Here is an 18295-nt window from a genome sequence, read left to right on the forward strand (position 1 = left end):
GGCAACCCTGCTGTGCTTGTCATCCAATTCAGGAACAATATGTGAGGTTCAGCTTCATAAATGCAGATTATTTTGTGTTACAAGTTTTAATCTTACCAGTAGAGGCTAAGTATTTGGACAGGATTTATCTTTTTTTTTTTTTTTTTTTTTTTTTTTAAAAAATGTTTTTTTTTTTTTTTTTTAAAAAGCAGAACTAAGTTTTTAAACTTTATCCTGAAATGTGCCATCATATTGTAGAGAAGACCAGAATCATGGAATTGTGATGGGAATGACCTGGCTTCTGTGGGCAGTAAATAATTCTATGCCCATCGTGTTCAATACATTAAAGCATGCAGATAAAATACCACATTAGACCTGGAGTATGACTTGTAAGTTAAGTTCCCTAAAATTAGTTTAGCTTTATTTCTAGAAAGATTTGGGGAGACTTACGGACTGTTTTGACAAGTATGGCCCTGAACAAATCAAGCTGGACACCAAGCTAAACTGAACAAACTGTGTGTGTGTGCTTGCACGTGTTTATGTGGCAGAGCATATGAGCGCATTTTTAGCCCTTTTGGCAAGCAAAGCAATACTGCTGCCAGTAAAGATGTTATCAGTGTGATCTAATGGCTGTTATCTAAAGCATCTACAGCATCTGCACCCTAAAATCAAAGTAGGAACTAGAATCTGGAACGTTGCAGTGACATCCAGCATTAATACAGAACAGAGCAAACATGCTTTCAGCCCGTGCAGGCAGAACTGCCCTGATGACCTCTGCTTGCTGACAAACTGTCCACACAGAGATGAAGCCAAACTACCCAGCTTGGCAGGCCTTTAATGGCATTTCACATTCAYGAAACTTAAGAAGTCAGCTTACATAGAAGTGGAATAAACTAATTAAACCAATAGGCTGGTCTTCAAATTACAGATGTCTTTAAATACCTTGACATAAATTCCAAAGCAACTGAATAAGAAAAATGGGAAAATAAGGGATGATGCTGGAAACCAAAAAAAGCAGTAAAGTTCAGAAATACTCACACTGTCCACTGCGAGAATTTTGGCCCAGATGAATACAAGAAGTGGTCTCAGTTCACGCGCTGAACTTTGAAGCAGCTTCAGTACATATGGGAAAATGCCAACAGACAGTGCCTGAGGAGCCAGAAAGAATAGTGAATCATCATCACCTTCCCAGTTTTACTGCAGAAGCAGCACTACAGAGGGACAGAATTGCACATTTCACAAAGATGCAGTGTCTTTAACGACACAGATGAAAAATCTGATAAGAAACAATTTCATACATTTCTAGTAAAGAGCAGATCCCTGTATACTTGCCTATTGCTCACGTTAATCTTGGATGTCACCAGCTACTTCCAGACTCATTTTGTCCACTGAGACCCAAGGTTAATCTAGCACTAGCTTTTACTTGTTATAGCTTGTGCTATTTTATGCTTCACGATACGCCACTCTCCTCACATAGGGCCATTGGCTCCCACAAGTAAACATACTGCAAAAGCTCAATAATTACAGTCTTCCCACTGGAAATTAAATAGGCCTCTCCCCTCACACAGACATTTTACTGATCTTTTGCATGATAACAGATTACGCTCTTTGGAAAACATGCAATTTGTCAAGTCTTTGAGAACCCACGATGACTGCAGATACCCTTCACTAAGCACACGCAACGGAGGCGGATGAAGAGGGAGTCTGCTTCCAGGCTGGGCCGCGTGAGCTGCACAGTGTGGTGAGCGCCTGCGGTCCTCGAGACACTCGACTCCTGGTGCACTACAGACCTTGCGTGTTGTCCAAACGTGCGCTGCAGCTGAGCACCACACAGTGCCGAGGCCCATCTGGCTTTTAATGCACAAAACAGCAAGAGCAACGGCAGCCACTACGGCTGACCTGCAGCTACCGTGTGATCCTTAGAGAAGTTTATCATCCAGAGGCCTTAAAATCACCTTTGAACACACACGTTGCTTCCTACCACTGAGAGCCAGGCTTTCTGTGATAGGCCTCCAGATGGCACAGAAGAGGATCTTGCCTGAGATGAAGATGGAAGGTAAAGAAAACTACTAAAAGGTTCCATCATAGAGCTGCACTACTGCTGCACTACTGCACTACTAGCTGGTGGTTCATCTTCATCACTGTTATCAACAAATAGCTCCACTTACAAGAGTGTTTCAAACTGCTTGTCTGTTTGATTCATATTTATTATCTGCAGTGCTAGCCACTTTCCCAAATGCAGAAGGCAGCTGCCTCCCCTCAGAAGGACTCACACAACGCAGAGACCAAACATAAAGGATAAGCTGAAAACGATGCAGCCAGCAAGTTTTGAGAGCGGAGGATGATAAACACAAGCTCTTTTTTCTATGTTGAATTTTATTCTACATGACAAACCTTCTTAGTCATCCCAGACATTTCCCCCATTATAACCCTTTCAATATTTTAAACTAAACTATTCCAAAGGAAATCCTCTTCATAGCAATGCACACGAACAGCTATTTGCCCTTCATGATGAATACAAACCACTCCTTTTTCAGAGATACTTGCTCTATTTCATATGCATGAAGAACAAATAAAGCACTGGTCATTGCTCAAACTTGTGGAACATCTTCCACATCTTTCTTTCATAAATCATCATTTCTTTTTATCACCTATAGTGAGAGAAGACTTTTACAAGACAAGATGCAACATCCACACACCAAGCTAACTGCCCAGGGACCCAGGTCCAAAAATCTTCCCAGCAAATCAAGAGCTCGGAGCCGATGTACTTGGCTCAGCAGCACCTGCAGAAGAAAGAGAACAATTATTACTAGAAGAAACAAATATCCTTGTGACTGCAGAGCAAATGTAACTCACGTAACTTTGAGCAAACTGATGATGTGAACCACTGGATAAACTGAAAGACTCCGGCTGAAAACTTTCACCATGTTGAGTAATGCCACCAGTGGGTTCCTGTCCCCTCCCAATAATGCTCTCCTTCGTAAAGTTTCTGCAGACACATGCAAATGTTTTCCTAGAAACGGAGCTGTCTTCAATCTCCAAGCCCCTGCTCCATTTGCTCTCTCTTGCTCACTAAGGCCTGCAAAGCTCTGCTAGATGGAAGCAGTCACTACGGATTTCAAATAGTCTCTTCTTCCCACCCTCCTTCCCTCAATAAAGCAGGAATGGGATGGTATCTGCAGGAAGGATTCAAAGGAGAGCAAACAGCCCAGCCTCCCATCAACTAAAACAGCCTAGAAGCAGAAAAAGAGGCTTTCCTTTCCTTGGCAAATGGATAAAGAGACTTTAGAGGGAAGCAAAAGGTCACATTAGTCTTTAATAAAAATCTCATTAAAATGGAGTCTAACGATGATAATGAGGTTGTAGTTTACTGGCTTATACCTACTCTGGTGTGAAATATTAAGAACTGAAAGTCTGTCTGTTAATCTCCTTAACAGATGTAAGATGTTGGAATGCAACATTTAATCCTGTGTTTAAATTGAGTAACATCCCTCAGCATGAAAGAGACTCATTGATTTAGCTCCCCTATTCCATCCCCTTCTCAGTGTTTTTTCCACATTGCATATTTAAATTATTTTTCATGTTTAATATTGAAGAATAACTAATATTACTTGGCTCATGTCTCATACCACAGACTGCTGATACTAGATACTAAGTTTGTGCAGTGAAAGTCAGAAGAAAAAGACTGTTACATAGGAGGGTGTATTAACTTCTCTAATAGTTTCACCTCTGAATAACTGAGGTCAGATCCCAGTACAGGTCATAAGAGAAAGGATTTTCGTCATCATGCCCTAGTTGGCACCAGCCTATTCCATAATGTACTACAGAACTTGGCACGATTAGCAATCTGTTGCAAAGATACCTAGCATAGGAATAACAGGGGCAGCTGTTTGAGATTAAAGCAGTAAGAGAAACCAGGGCATGGTGGAAGCTGGGGCAGCGCTGAAATAACAGAAAGGAACTTTTAGGTGTAAGGTGCTTAGGCAGCCACAGGAGGCATGCAGGTTTGATAACACTGTTGTTTTCTGAGCTTCAAGAAAACCAAGTAGGTCTGCAAATTCTGTCAAAACTAGGGGGGGAAATGGATGTATTTGAAAAGGATTTCCAACTGAGGCTGCAAAAACACATCTCAACATTGCTGGCATTCCAGAAGAGCCTTCTATCAAATCAAATTGTGTCTTATTTTAAAAGTTCCATTTCATTATTTTCAAAAATAAAGCCAATGCTCACTTGCTCAGGTTTTTATGTTCACACTTCCCAGACTGATTTGCACAATAACCTGAAGCCATAACTGACACAAACTCTGGAGACTTGTATGAGGATCTGGGAAATATATGTGCCATTATGAACTCTAGCTGAACTTAGGAAATTGCTGCATTGTGGAATGCTACTATGTACACTCAGCGCTGTGTCACATTTTTCCCCAAACAGAACAATTTTCCATCATTATTGCTAAACAGAAGATGAGGAAGCAATTAAACTTCAGGGTAGAGGAGCGCAGCTTCCTCTGAATTCACTCTGATTAATATCTTCTCTTTTCTCTATTTTTAGACCACTCAGAGTAGATGGTCACTACACCCTCTACTCTCTCTGATCAGGCATGGTCTTACAAGCCTCATCTTTCCACCTCTGCAGTAACTCACCAACAAGCATTATACTTGCAATACTTTTTCTGTACCCCTACCAAGCCCTTCCTTTCTTTGTAGCATCACAGGCATAGGATTTAAAGGCTTGAACTGCAAATTAGTGAAAATTTTGGAGGAGTCAGGGAAGCTAAAAAAGCACTCCCTACATAGATGCCTAGCTATCACCCTGAGCTAAGCAAGCTGCTTTCAAAGTTGGAGCAATCAGAAGCTACATGGATCTGAGAAGCTATTCCAGTCCATGCATGCAAGTTAGAGAGTGGCCAGAACACAGGAGGATAACTTAGAAAGAACAGCCCACATTTTAGCAGGAAGCTCCTAACTAGTATAAGATGGAAGAAGTGCAGCAGCAATCTCTCCATGCCTTTCCATGGAGTAAGTGCCAGCCTTGTCTACATGTGTCAGAGATCACAGAGCAGGAGGCCCCTCCGCAAGGACCAGCACTGCCTCCTCAGGTGCCTTCAGGCTGTGTGGGTGCTAACTCCTCTCCGTGGCAGGCTCCATGCACTGGGAAGCCACCTTGCGCGACCTGCCCCTTAGCACAGTGAGGGTTTGGAAATGGAAGACAATTTTTGAAGCCAACAAAGGCCATTTACAAAAGGACCATCTCCCTGGCCTTGACAAATCCAGGCTCCACCTGGCTGGCACCATGTCCCTGGTACTGAGAGACCTTCTTTCCCCAGGGGGGCATCAAAAATGAGAACAGGAGATCTTCATTAGGCTACAGTGGTGCAGTTTAAGCACTCCTAGAGGCTCAAAACAAAAGGACACTCGAAAGGGTTCTGAAATGCAACTCCTTCCCTCCCCTGCTCACTCTCTGCTAGGTATCTCGGACCTGTTTACATATTGCTGACCAAGCAATCTTACTGCACGATACAACTTCATAAGCTTTACTATACTATAATTATATCGTCCTAGCTCATTCCCACTGCAGGGAGAAAAACATATTCATTTGTCAGGTGAACTCTCAATTCCACAGCAAGGTTAGCTCCTGCAGAGCCTCGGGGGCCAACAAATTCACTGTAAAGCAGCAAACTTGGTGCCAGAGAAGCCACCTGCCTTCTCCAATTGCAGTGAAGGAGATAAACTGTACATCTGTTTATCCAGCTGATCTCTTGACTTGGGAGGCTCAGGGAAATTAAGATTTGGTCTTATAAAGATTAATGGTGCTGTCAGTCATGAAACAAGTTGGCAGGTAACAGCGAGAAGGTGAGTCCTCTCACATTATGGGAAAGAAATCAGACACCCTTGTATAAGTGACTGGAATCCTGGAAGCAGGAAGGTTTTATATTTTGCTACCAGAGAGAGGAGACCAGAGTTGCCTTGAGAAGGGTTTATGTTTCTGTCAGTACAAACATTTAGAGAGGAGAGGGGGACAGCAGAGGAATGACTGTCACAGGTCCCTTGCCATAAAATACAACTTGGGATGAGATATGTTTCTCCTAGACTTCACTTCTTCACCTTTCTACGTATGAACTTAGTCTAGTCTGAGCAGATGCCTACCAGCACGCCGTATTTCTTCCAACCAGACATGGTCTTCTGAGCCTTGTTTCTCTGTTCAYCACTGCATTAAAGGGAATACCTTCAAAGCTGCACCACATAGACAGAGAAACCATTCTCAAACCATTTACAGGGAAGTAATGCCTACTTCCTGAAAACAGAGAGGAGTTAAAGTCTCTGCCTGGCAAAACTACTACATAAGACGACATTTAACAGAAGAGAAGAGTGAAGATGCACTATTTTGCGAGAAAGTCTAGCTACTTCAGAGCAAAAAAAGGAGGCAGTACAGGCAGAACTGCTGAAGTTGCAAGTAGACTGTAGTAGGAAGTTTTGCTTAACATAAAGAGCCAAGGTCTACGGGAGAAAAGCACCATGTCTCCATCCACRCAGGTCTAGTGAGCACACCGTCAGCTCTCACCCCTGCAAAAGGGTGCACATCGCTTCTGTACCCAGCAGCATYGGGTTGACAGTGCTGCACTCAGCAGGCAGGCAGAGACCCGTGCACAAGCATGGCCACCTCAGCTGGGGCCAGGCCCCCGCGAGGCTCGGCAGAGCTGCGGCCGCTCACCTGCAGGACGATGGGCAGCTGCTCCGGGGGGTTGCGGTTCTCCACCCCCATGGTCAGCCACACCTGGAAGGCCGTCAGCTGCTCCGCGAAGAATGGGCTGTGCTGCTCAAACGAGAAGACGGAGGCAAGGGTTGTTTAAATCCAAGTAAAGTAACAAGTTTTGGCACCTAYGGACCAACACAGTGTATTGTTCCCCAAAACTACTCCAAGCCATGACATACATGGCTCGTTCTTTTCTTTTTTACACACACACACATATATAAGATTAACCAGATGCAGTTCCCTTTAAATACGCTGGCATTCTTTAACATAAGCGTTTGATAAAAGAAGAGGGAAAGAGTAGAGCAGTAGGAAAAGCTATCACAAAAGATCCCAGGGAATTTTGGCTAATATTTTCCACATGAGGAGCAGATAGAGCAACGGCCTATTTATCTGCTCTGCAGAGCTGTTTCGCTCTTGTAACACATGGTGCTACCTCTGCACGTGTGGTGCTAGTAAGTGGCATCTCTAGACATCGAGGAATATGGTTGAGGGGACAGAAAAATGCAAGTAGAGGGAATGCTGCACACTTTGGAAAATACACGCTGCCACTATGCCTCACTCTAAGAACACGCGATCATTCGGGTGTGCCGGTGCCCGGCTGCTGAAACTGGGAGTTTATTTGCTTAGATCCGACATTCTGCAGCACACTGTGTTTACACCGCTGGAGCCTGCACAAGTCTGCAGAGCATCGCTGTTCTCCGAACTCCAGCCGTGCCCGGGCACGGCGGCACCCCGGCCGGGGCAGCAAAGCCCCGGCGCCAGAGGAGACGTTCCTGCTGCCTTCTATCGTGCCAAGTCTATAACGCAAAGTAGGCAGGAAAAAGGACTAATCAAAGGACACAGCAACCGGCAGTTAGAAATCCACTGGGAAACAAAAAAAAAAAAAAAAGGAGGGGAAGAGAGGGGAGGCGGGAAGCTAAACCAGACAAAGCGACCCCAGCAGCCAAGCCCTTCCTCGAGCCCCCTCCCGCGAGGGCGCGCACGGCCTGCCGGCGCTCCTCCACCGGGTTATCGTATTTTCCCAGCCTGACTAGCAAAGAACACGTAGAGAACAGGCAGAAGTCAGGAGCACGTGGCTGATAACGTGCTGCTGGAGCAAAACAGCCCTGAAGAGATTATAAATTGCTTTAAGCAGGGCTAGCCGGGCCGCTAAAGCCCGAGCGGCCAGCGCGGCCGGGCCGCTGGCGGCGGGTAATCCTCGCCGGCTCCCGCGGCGCCCGGACGCCGATCGCTGCTGCCGCCACCCCGTTATGAAACGGGCCGACTAATCTGAAAACGCAACCGTCCTTCCCCCGCCTGGCRTTAAGCACCAGCTTCTCGCCCGATTACTGCTGGCCAGCAGCAGCCAGCCTCCTCTGATGTTCAACGTTTCCTGCTGGGGATAAATCAAGGGGCTGGAGRGCAAAACGCCGATTAGATCCCAAGCAATAGATCAAAGGTGTGCAACTGCCCGTCTCCTCCACCCGCCCGCCGCGACGCGGGGACAGGCTTCCCGGCCCTCCACAGCCGTCTCAGCGGGAGGCGTTCAACTGCGCCCGCCTTTCTCCACCAAACCGGCACGAAGCTGCAGCCGGCAAATCGTGCAGCTTGTACGTGGAAGAGCACAGAAGAGGACCTGATCTTGCTTCTACTCCTATTACCTGCGCTAGCTTGGGTTTGAAGACGGTTATATTTAGGGCCAGTGCAGAAAGCACAGTAACTCAACTTGAAAAGAAAATATTGTTTAAGTGACTTTAAATGAGTTTACAAGCTAGAATCTTTGAGAACATTATGGTGGAAGAGGCATCTGAGATAGCAGAATAACTGTTATTTAAAGGTTTCCATCCATTAAATGTCAAAGGAATACCAGGAAAACTCCATTCTGGCTAGAGGAACTTAGGTCAAATATAAGGTTAAATATTTTACTTTTCTGCTCTTTGAGATTAATTAATAGGAAAAAAAAGCAGTGACTCATATTAATGATATTATGCTTAAGAAAATTGTTGGACATAACCCTCAACCTCTATTTCATGGTTATTTGAAAATACCTCCATTAAGAACTAGTTTTCGCATTYTGAGAAGTTAAGTTTTCATTATAAAAATCATGCTGGTATGTCCTTTTAATGACAGTAGCRTTTGACTGAGTGCTCTGAAATTTCAAAAGTCAAACGTAATTTTTACGTTTAAAAATTTTTTGGCATTTAGCAGAAGCCCTTTTTAAGACATCTTCAAAAAAAWTTCATGGCATAGATGAACTCTAGACATTTCACTCAAAACCACCTGTTGAAACAAGGTTTGAACTCAGATATGGGTGTGGGTTCAAACAGACAGGTCACAGGCCAGCAAAGAACTTAAAGCTAGCAAAGAGCTTTATATGAGGTCATTAGAGATTTATGATTTTCTAAAAATACAAACCTTTAAACTGCAACAATTCAAGCCTCAACAAGTAAAGTTGATGTGCTGAACTGAGGTTTCAAATAATGGCTTAAACTGGGCACATAACATTTCAATGTATTAGGTAACTTACCCTAAAGGCAGTTCCTTCCTCTATTATTGTAGGTAATTGTGAAAGGCAAATATCAACTGCAAGGTCCCATGCTTGCCTAAACAAAAAGGTGAAAAAGGATAGAGAAATCACATCACAAGTTATCCAGAAGCAATATCAAGGTAAGTCTAAATTCTGATTATACAAGAATATGGACCTATGTTGTCAGATTTGTTCAGCAATGCTTAGTATTTGCACTGTTCAAGGCAAGTCAGATAAGTGATRTAACACATGAAAACTATTTAGAGAAGCAGTGAGAAGGCCAGTCCAGCATCATAGCAGGCTGCCCACAAAACACTCCCTAGCTGAAGTCTGCAGAAACTCCATCCTCTCTGTAATGTAGAGGACAGTCAGACTGAAATGAAGGTTTATCATACACCTGTTGAGAYGCAAAAATGTGTTTATTTTTTAAATTAGAAAAGTTATCTCAATCTGGATTAGCTGCAACCCACAATCCTTCAGCACAAAACCCTACATGCATTCAAAACCTCGCTTGCTCTGTGTTCAAGTTACGTCAAAACTGCTCAGTGGGATGGAGTGCTGTGGACAAGCCCCTCCAGCGCACAATTCAGATACACCTCTRTCACTAAACTAACTCTCCTGTTCAGCACCGTAGATATAGATATCCTGCCATAGTACATATCACTGAAAAAAGTAACTCAACTTCCATTAATCTAATTTTGAGTTGGGTTTTGCATGGCAATCTTGTGTATAAAGATTTGYTCAATCAGTCACCCTAAGGATGGGGATTTGCACATTAAACCAGAAGAAGAGAAAATATGTAAAGATTTCAATTATTACATTTATCCACTATAACATTTAATGGGTAAAATACAGAGACCTACGATATTTAGTGTTATAATTCTAACAGCATTCAAATTATATACGGTGGCTAAGGAACCCATTGCAGTAGATTCAGTGCAAACACAAAATAGGACAACAGCCTGTGTTTCAAAACACTTGCAATCAAACTAAAAGAGAAATAAACTAAAATAAATAGAGTTAGTCTTCAAAGTTCCTAACACACTACAAAAAAAATGTGAAACAAGTACTTTTTACCTCAGAAACCATTATCCCTACTCTATCCATACACATTCCATGCATTTTCATTTTAATGTATGGAATTAAGCACTGTGAAAGGCCAGTGAGTTAACACACAACCAACTGGGTTTCTTACACAAAAGAAACCAGTTTACTCTTTAGAAACATTTGYTCTCCCATAGCTTGTGGTCATCATGTATTAACATCAATACACTAAGCAATTTTTCTTCTCTAGGAAGAGTTGCAGACAAGGGCCATAGGTGATAATCAATGCAGTGTATTTTAGCGATCTTTTCTAATAAGTCCTTAAATCATCCTGCTCTAAACCACACAGAAAGACTACCATTAGAACAACTGCCTAGTAAAATCTATCCCAATTAGCCTAGCTGGCAGCTGTTCTCAATTAAAAACAATCTTTCCAATTAAGAGGAAAAATAAACTACAAGACTTTTGCATTTTTCCACTGATTCAAGAGATGTAGCTTGTAGCTGCCCCCGACGTTGTCCCTCTGCTTCAGAGCATTCACCTTCTACTTGCTAATATGCTGCCAATATAATTAAGAGGTAATCAAGAGATAATCAAAGCACAGGCAACAAATGCTTCCCACATGCTCAATAAAGACCCATGCTGGAGGCAAAATGTTTACACACAGCTGATGAAAGAAATAAATATTTCTGGCTGCAGCAGAAGCAAAGTCAATTAGTACAATTATGAGATAATTTTAATTCAAGTAGAAAATGAGTATTTCTAACTTTCAGGTGATTGAAGGAATAGGCAATATCTCCTAAAGAAAATCTCTTGGACTTTAGAAAATGCCAATATACAGTGTCTTTGAGATAAGTTTTAGTAGATGGGAACAAAAATGGTTTAGAGATCAGAGAGGAGTAGTCTTATTTTGGCTGCCTTTAAAGATTCTGTGTCGGTCATTATACTGCAGAGGCACAGAACTAAGATGCTGAGCTCCTCAAAGTCATTTTAGGTAAGCAGCATTAATACCACTATAAAAATGTCCAAAGCAGCCTTGGAAGGTCATATCTCAAAAGGTTTTAAACATGTTATCAGAAAGAACAAACGAAAATTTGAAAAGAGATTTTAGTAGATTAAAACTAAATCTCTTTTTACGCTTCTAAAAACAGCCCTTAAAAAAAAAAATCAATGTAACCACATAGCTAATGTTTTTCAATCTTTTAAAAGAGTGTAACCACCAATATAAAATCTTAGCATTACTGCTCATCACAGCCTGGAGAGCTGCTGATTAACAGGAATTGTGTAAGAGACCCTGATCAGTTCAGCCCCTTGAATGATTCTCCAGCCTTTCCAAACTAGCCCAGCCGGCTGTTTCTGCTTCATCTCCGTCAGAAACAGGGCAGCAGACCCACTGAACCCCACCAGGGAGCAAGCAGGAGGCATTTGGCTGAAGCAAAAACCACACTATTYCCAACCACTAGGAGAGCAGCTACACGTTCCTTGCCGGACTTTAGGATGTATAATTCATGAATGAGTCGTCATGTAGCTAACTCCTTGCAAAATAGATAACTGCGTTAAACAGGCATTCAAATAATTTAAGGGGTCCAAAAAAGATTCAAAAGATTGGTAAAAAGATCTGTGCCACTGAATAAGTGCAGAGAAACTGAAGAGGGAAAAATGCTTTTCACAGTCATGGTGAAAATAAAGGTTGTTGGTGATGGGGAGGAAGAAAAGTGATTGACTGTCTCAGTATGCCAAAGGGAACTAGAAAGGCGGACACTTTGTAGATATGCTCTCTGAACTAATATTACACTTTAGCACACAAACAGGAAATAAATTAAGGAGCAGSAAGGCACAAGGCTGGGTGGCAATGCAGTCCAGAAGTGATTTATGAAAGCCAGCCCAAGAGGTCGCTACCTTTCTTTCCTCTTTGGGGAGATGACTGTTCACAAAATGCTTTGGAAAATTTTTTTTCACTACATTAGCCACAAAAAGAGCTGGGCAACCCCTCAGCATTGCTCCTCCCCCCTTCCCRACTGCTTTCTCCCCAGAAACCACTTCCCCCTCCAACATGACGATGTTATGATGCATCTGCTGGGTGATAATTACTAAATATTTCAGTGTTCAGCATCAGCACATTGTAATACTAGAAAAACATATTAATAAGATGCGTTTCCTTAYACTACGTTTTCCAACTGGTCTGTAGGCCAAGGCAACTGATAGCGCACCTGCCCGAGGACAGAGGACACTGCTCTCCGCGGAGTCACACGCTCGCACCCAAGGTTTATACACAGTCCTGTTGTGTCAAAACTCACRTGTGTTATAAAACTAACAGAACTTTTAGCTTGTTTCCACAAAGCTCAGCAGCTTTTTATTTGTAAACTTCTGCATCACTTACTACTAAAAGTCTTAAATATCTTGCGGCACCTTGCCTTGCGCGGCTGCTGGGGATCGYGCTCACATTGCAGCGTGCAGGACAAACGTCTCCTGCAGAAACTCAAGTCCGGACTGCTGCTAACATGGAAAAGTTCCACCTCTCCTGACAGGGCAATAAAACCAAACAATCCCATGCAATACCCCARCCTCCTCCACGTGACCTAAAACCAACCGGCAAGAGGTGGCAACTGGAGAGACGCTCAGAGGAGCCTGGCGCTGCCTGGCCAGCCCCGACCCGCGACCACCCCGCGCGCGGTGGCGCTTGGCGATTCTCCCGGCACCGTGGCCCCAAYCAGGCAGAAGTATTATTGATGTCTTTTACCATTCTCACTTCTCTGAGGAACAGCTTGCACTATATGGCACTGCACACAATATCAGTGAAATTTCATACTTCTTACTGAGACTGCCGTGCTGAGAAGCAGCTAAAGAAAAGTTGAAGCCGTGTGCAGTTAGGGGCACTGGCACCAGTGTACCTCCTTGCATTTTGTATTTCCGTATTAACTGCTTTCAAGATTTCAGTCCATATCAAGTATTCTGAACACGGGTTTCACGCTTGTTTTGTCTGCAGCTACAACTCAGCAACATGCCCTGTTTGATTGAATTTTCAGATTTCAGCCTGAACTCTCCTGCTTCAACAGTGACACTGTGAACTCCCTAAGCCTGCTTTAGGGGAGACACCCAGGAAGCTGCTCAAAAACAACTATTAAAAAACCAACCAAMCAAACAAAAAAACCAACTTAGTGCTATGGCTATTTGGTCCTACAATGAAATTGTTCTTTTACCAGTGCAGTACCCCCTCAACCCAACCACAACCAGAAGCACACACTTTGCTAATTCTGTCCTAGATTGCTCCTCATCAAAATAGAAGCTAAGGCTACATATAGACAGAAAAAAAAATCTGGTTAAATCAACAGTGTAATCTAATCCTTCAGATGTCACACAGCTCCAAATACCCTTTCAAACAATCACCTTTTTTCTTTCTGAGATGCTAAGATTTTTCTGTGTAGTAAATAAGAATTATTTCTTTGAGAAATCAGTGAGCAGACTTGCATCCACTTTGCAACACTCCCACAACGTTCAAAGGCTCCAGACCCTCTCTCACCTGTAACTGACTTGCTATATTACGGTTTTCTTCTCAGCTAGAATTTCAAGCTTATTTTATTTGCAGTGTGTTATGACTTCCTTTCAACTAGAATTTCACGCTTGGTGTATATACTATTGCAATAGCTCTATTATGGACTTCCACAGCATAAGTAAGGTACTTGGTTTTTAATATATGACCTATGTTAGGAAATATTTCTAAATACATTATTGGGTCTTTTCAAAGCCCATGAGTATAACTTGCCGCCAGCAGTAATAATATATAAACCGTAATCCATCATAAGGGAGATCAAGATGCTGACAGAGCACCAGGCCACCTATTCTTCCCCTACAACAGATGAAACAACTCTCAAAGTTGAATAGCACAGTCAGTCAATCAATATATATTAATATTAATACTTGTATTATAGTAGCGTCTAGAGCAACCAAGAATCTGCAGTCCAAAAACCAGCCCGTGCCCTGAAGGGTTTACACCGCAGCAGCAAAACAGACGAAGTCAGCGAGAGGGAAGGAGCGAAGCGACACAGCTGAGCCCCATGTACCGTGCCCTTCCTGGTGACCTACAAGGACGGATAACTCATGGATCAAAACTTCCCTCAGAAAATAAGCCTTGGCTCAATTGTTCAGGTAAAAAGGGTAATGAACAGAACAGGTAACATCTCTGGCAACCTCAGTGCTCCTATTTTAACTCCTCAAGACCCTCAAATGATGTGACATTTAAGTGTGATTTAAGGAAAATTATCAAAAAGCACAAAGATAAGCAAAAAGGATAAAGAGCAAATGGTTCATATTTAGTTTCTAAAAAGGGGCAGTCATAATTACTCATGAGATAAAGTGATGCTTCAGATAAGTGGACAAATTTTCCATTTCCCAGCAGCTGCACCCCCCGCCGGCACACCCACAGCTGAGCAGCGTGCCGCCACGATACCCTGCCCGCTGCCGCGTGGTTTTCTAGCAGCAACGTAACTACTGCAGGACTAACAGTGCACTGTCATCCAGCCACACGAGGCAAAGGGAAAAGGAGGAACACTGTGCTCCGACTTCAGAGACCGTCTGCGTTACCGTCAGGCTCGTGGGAGAATGGCAAGAGGCAGGAGACGCTTTCTGCTCGTTCTCCTGACCGACAGGGAGACGTTTCCAGTAACAGAGATGGAGCTGCGGGGCTGGTGCAGAGCAACATGACTGCAAACCCACTGCTGCTGCCATGAGGAGCAGGAGGAGGAGGAGGAGCAGGGCTGAATATGCAAAGCTCGGAAGAGATGGGGTGTATGTTACTGCGATCAGGGAAAAGCGGATGTTTACTTACGCCTTCTCTGCAAAAGAGGGCACAAAAAATATACTAAAGATCTTAATGAAAGATAATGGGGGAAGGGAAAAAACAGAAAATCCTACAGACTGAACTCCAAAGTCACCACTCCTTTTGTAGTTTGCCTGGACCTTCTGCAGTCCCCTGAGCACTGTGACTATATAGCAGAGATGCTTGACTTCATCGCTAATTTGTATGTGGTATTTCATATATCCTAGTGTGAGTGCAATGATGATTCTGTCACACTTAACAAATGAAACATAGGATAGACTAAGTGCATTTAAGATCTGCATTAAAGAGATGCATGGTTTCAAATAAACAGCAATAAATCCCGTGAAAATATACAATATTAGTTTGCTTCTTCAGTCAGTCTTCTAACGGGACTTGAATCACGTTTGTATGTAGAGTCCACTTTTATGCAGGAGCTTGGCTGTGAATCTACGGGATAGCGTCTCCAGCAGAGAGACGCAGTAATTCTGTACTAACCCTGGGAGCGGAAGGGCAGGACCCAGAAGGCAAATTAGCATCCAGAGCATAAATAAAGAGAGGTGAATATACACAGATATTCACTGGAGAGGCTAAATATCAAACCACTGCTTAGGCTGCAAGCAACAAAATGAACCCTGAATCAGTAATGCATCCCCTTTGCCTACTCGTCATGGTTACACGAGAGCAGCAATGTGTAGGAGGCACGAACACAAACAACCCAAACTAACAAAAAAGCAAAAAGGCTAGGAGAAGAAAAGTGGGGAAGTGGAAGTCCCTTAAAGTTTGACATCAGATCCTTGAAGAACACTGAGTGATATACAGCAGAGTTGGCATTTACATTCATTATGCATTTATATATTGTAGCAGAACCTTGGAGGTTCTCGCCTGCTTCTTGTAGATAAAATCATTGTTGATGACATGGCAGCCAGGAATCACTCCCAAAACATTCCCATTCTGCCTTGCTGGCTGTGAGAAACCTGTGGAAAGATCCCAGCAAAACCAATCAGCATAGACCTGCTCTGGCATCCCGAGTCTCCAGTGTTTGACAGTGCAGATCTAGATCCCGAGATGATCATAAAATCACTGCAAAGGTCCAGTTCTTTTCAACACTCTCTTGGCCAACTTCCCCAACCTTCCAGTCACATTATCTAGTTCATCTAATTAATAAAATGGGTTTAGAGGTTTCAGATCTGGAAATCATTAAAAAATTCTTGAATGAAGGTGTCAGATAAGTACAGACAATTATTTTTAGAAAATATTTAAAGTGGGCTCTAAATTAGTTTCTAAATCTGTCCTTCCTAAAAGTTCATTATTATGAACTGAGCAACTGCTGACAAAAGTGGAATTTTCCTCCCCTTTGCTAGACTTGCTTCAAACTGCACGTTTTTTGGAGGATATCAAAAAAGTATGTTAAGGAATTCTCTGCTTGTTTGCTAGTGTTTGGGATTCATGAGAAAGAAAACCCCGAATGTGTGACTTTTCTTAAGAAATCTCTTCTTTGGGTGAATCCTCAAAAGCAGCAATAGTGATATACACCATTATCCTGCGGTAGAGTCTGAAGGGCCATACAAATGTATGTTCAGCATCGTTTTGTAGAACGAAAACTACATCACAAGCAAAGAAAAGTCTAGARTCCATCATGTTACCAAGCAGGTTAGTGAGAGATACAGGAACAACATCCAGGCCTTCTGCGTTTCAGTCCTGTGGCTCAGCCAGTAGACGGCACCACCAACTAAGTCAAATTATATTCCCATATGAACTCAGAAATATAAGCTTTTAATATGCTGGCAATAAGCACGAATTATAGTCCCAAAAGGAACCAGAAATACAGGCTTTTAACATGCTGGCAGTAAGCAAGCTATAAGTAACCCAAAGAAATTCACTGTTCAGTTTCAGTATTTCTGCAAAAACATGTTCCATCTTACTGCAGCCGTATTTGCACAGTTCTTCAGCAGAGCTCAAGCTCTGCCCTGTCTAGTTGTAACATCATGCGAAAGACATGAGAACTCTTATTGTCATTTTTTCTATTCCTTTCTTGTACAAATGCCCCAGCTCCTCATGCTACACAACGATAAGACAACTCATCATATTTACAAATGACTGACACAATTTTCCTCAGAAGCTGTTACTTCAAAGCACCAAAGGATCTTGTTTGTCACACACAAACACAGCACATTTAGCTAGGCTGGACATTACCCACCTTCTGGCTGCTCAATTTCCTAACAGTTCCATCAGAAATCTCTCTTTTTGCATCCATACTTTTTGATAATTGAAACAGCTTCCTACTACCCGTAACCGTCTCCTTGTTGACTCCCTGCATCTCCAGATGCTATCGGGGCACTTTCTTAGCTTCTCTCCATTTCTGAGGAAAACCATGCAACATTATTTGAGCTTACTGATGTTGCTATCATCATCATGATCACTTCAAGCCTCCTCTAGATTAATATACCCCCACAGTTTTACGGAGGAAACTTTGCAAAAGAATTTTGAAAATACATGCAAATTAAGCCAAACCTAGCCACCTTTACCTATCATTTTATTAGCCTTTTAGTAAGTTACAGAGCTATCATTTTCTCTTACAGGAACTACATTAGTTGATTGTATCAGGTTGTACTTCTATTCTTAATCATCCTGGTTCAAGAATCAAAACAAGGATTTTTATTATTGTTATTCACAATAATTCACAATAATAGGCTATTATTCACAGGGCATGTGTCTGATAGTCAAACCTGCACTTAGGAGGTTTTCTATAACAACTGTGCCATCTCCGTTTCCATTAGACATCTAAAAAGAAATAGTGACAGCAGATGAACTCTGCGGCAAAACATTTCTTTTATCTCTATTATGCAACGTAAGAATTTCTCCCTTGGCCCCCAGCCATCTCAGCTCTCCCATTTACAACCACAGGTGATTAGCTTTATTTTGTGAAAATAAAGGTAGCAGATGCACTATTTCTTTTCTGTTTGAGTAAAAGATTATATGGCTGAACTGAAATTTCTGTATTACAGAATTACATTATAATTATGTATGCACACAAAAGAAATACATTTGGAGATGGGTATTAAGCTGCCACATGCTCTTTCATTCTTGATTCACTGCCTTAATCACTAAAGTGCTGTGCAGATTCGGTAACAATCTTGCGTGACTACAGCTGCTGAAATCTCCTTAAGGCCTCAGCACACAGCCCTGCCGCAGGGACT

At 42.6% G+C, this 18295-nt stretch overlaps 1 protein-coding gene across 5 annotated transcripts in view; it reads right to left on the reverse strand.

Annotated features, from left to right (window-relative positions):
- The window catches only part of RPTOR (regulatory associated protein of MTOR complex 1), a 160726-nt gene that overhangs the window by 63898 nt on the left and 78533 nt on the right, over positions 1-18295 (reverse strand). For all 5 annotated transcript variants that reach the window (XM_085311914.1, XM_085311913.1, XM_085311911.1 and 2 more), the window contains 4 exons: positions 9239-9314; positions 6691-6792; positions 2679-2762; positions 1018-1128 (listed from right to left, as the gene is read on the reverse strand). In XM_085311914.1, the coding sequence (XP_085168040.1) occupies positions 1018-1128; positions 2679-2762; positions 6691-6792; positions 9239-9314 (373 nt within the window). The remainder of the gene's footprint in view (positions 1-1017; positions 1129-2678; positions 2763-6690; positions 6793-9238; positions 9315-18295) is intronic.

This window comes from Rhea americana, unplaced genomic scaffold, assembly GCF_003343005.1.
Source record: "Rhea americana isolate MKP2758 unplaced genomic scaffold, rheAme1 scaffold_351, whole genome shotgun sequence".
Classification (NCBI taxonomy): domain Eukaryota; kingdom Metazoa; phylum Chordata; class Aves; order Rheiformes; family Rheidae; genus Rhea; species Rhea americana.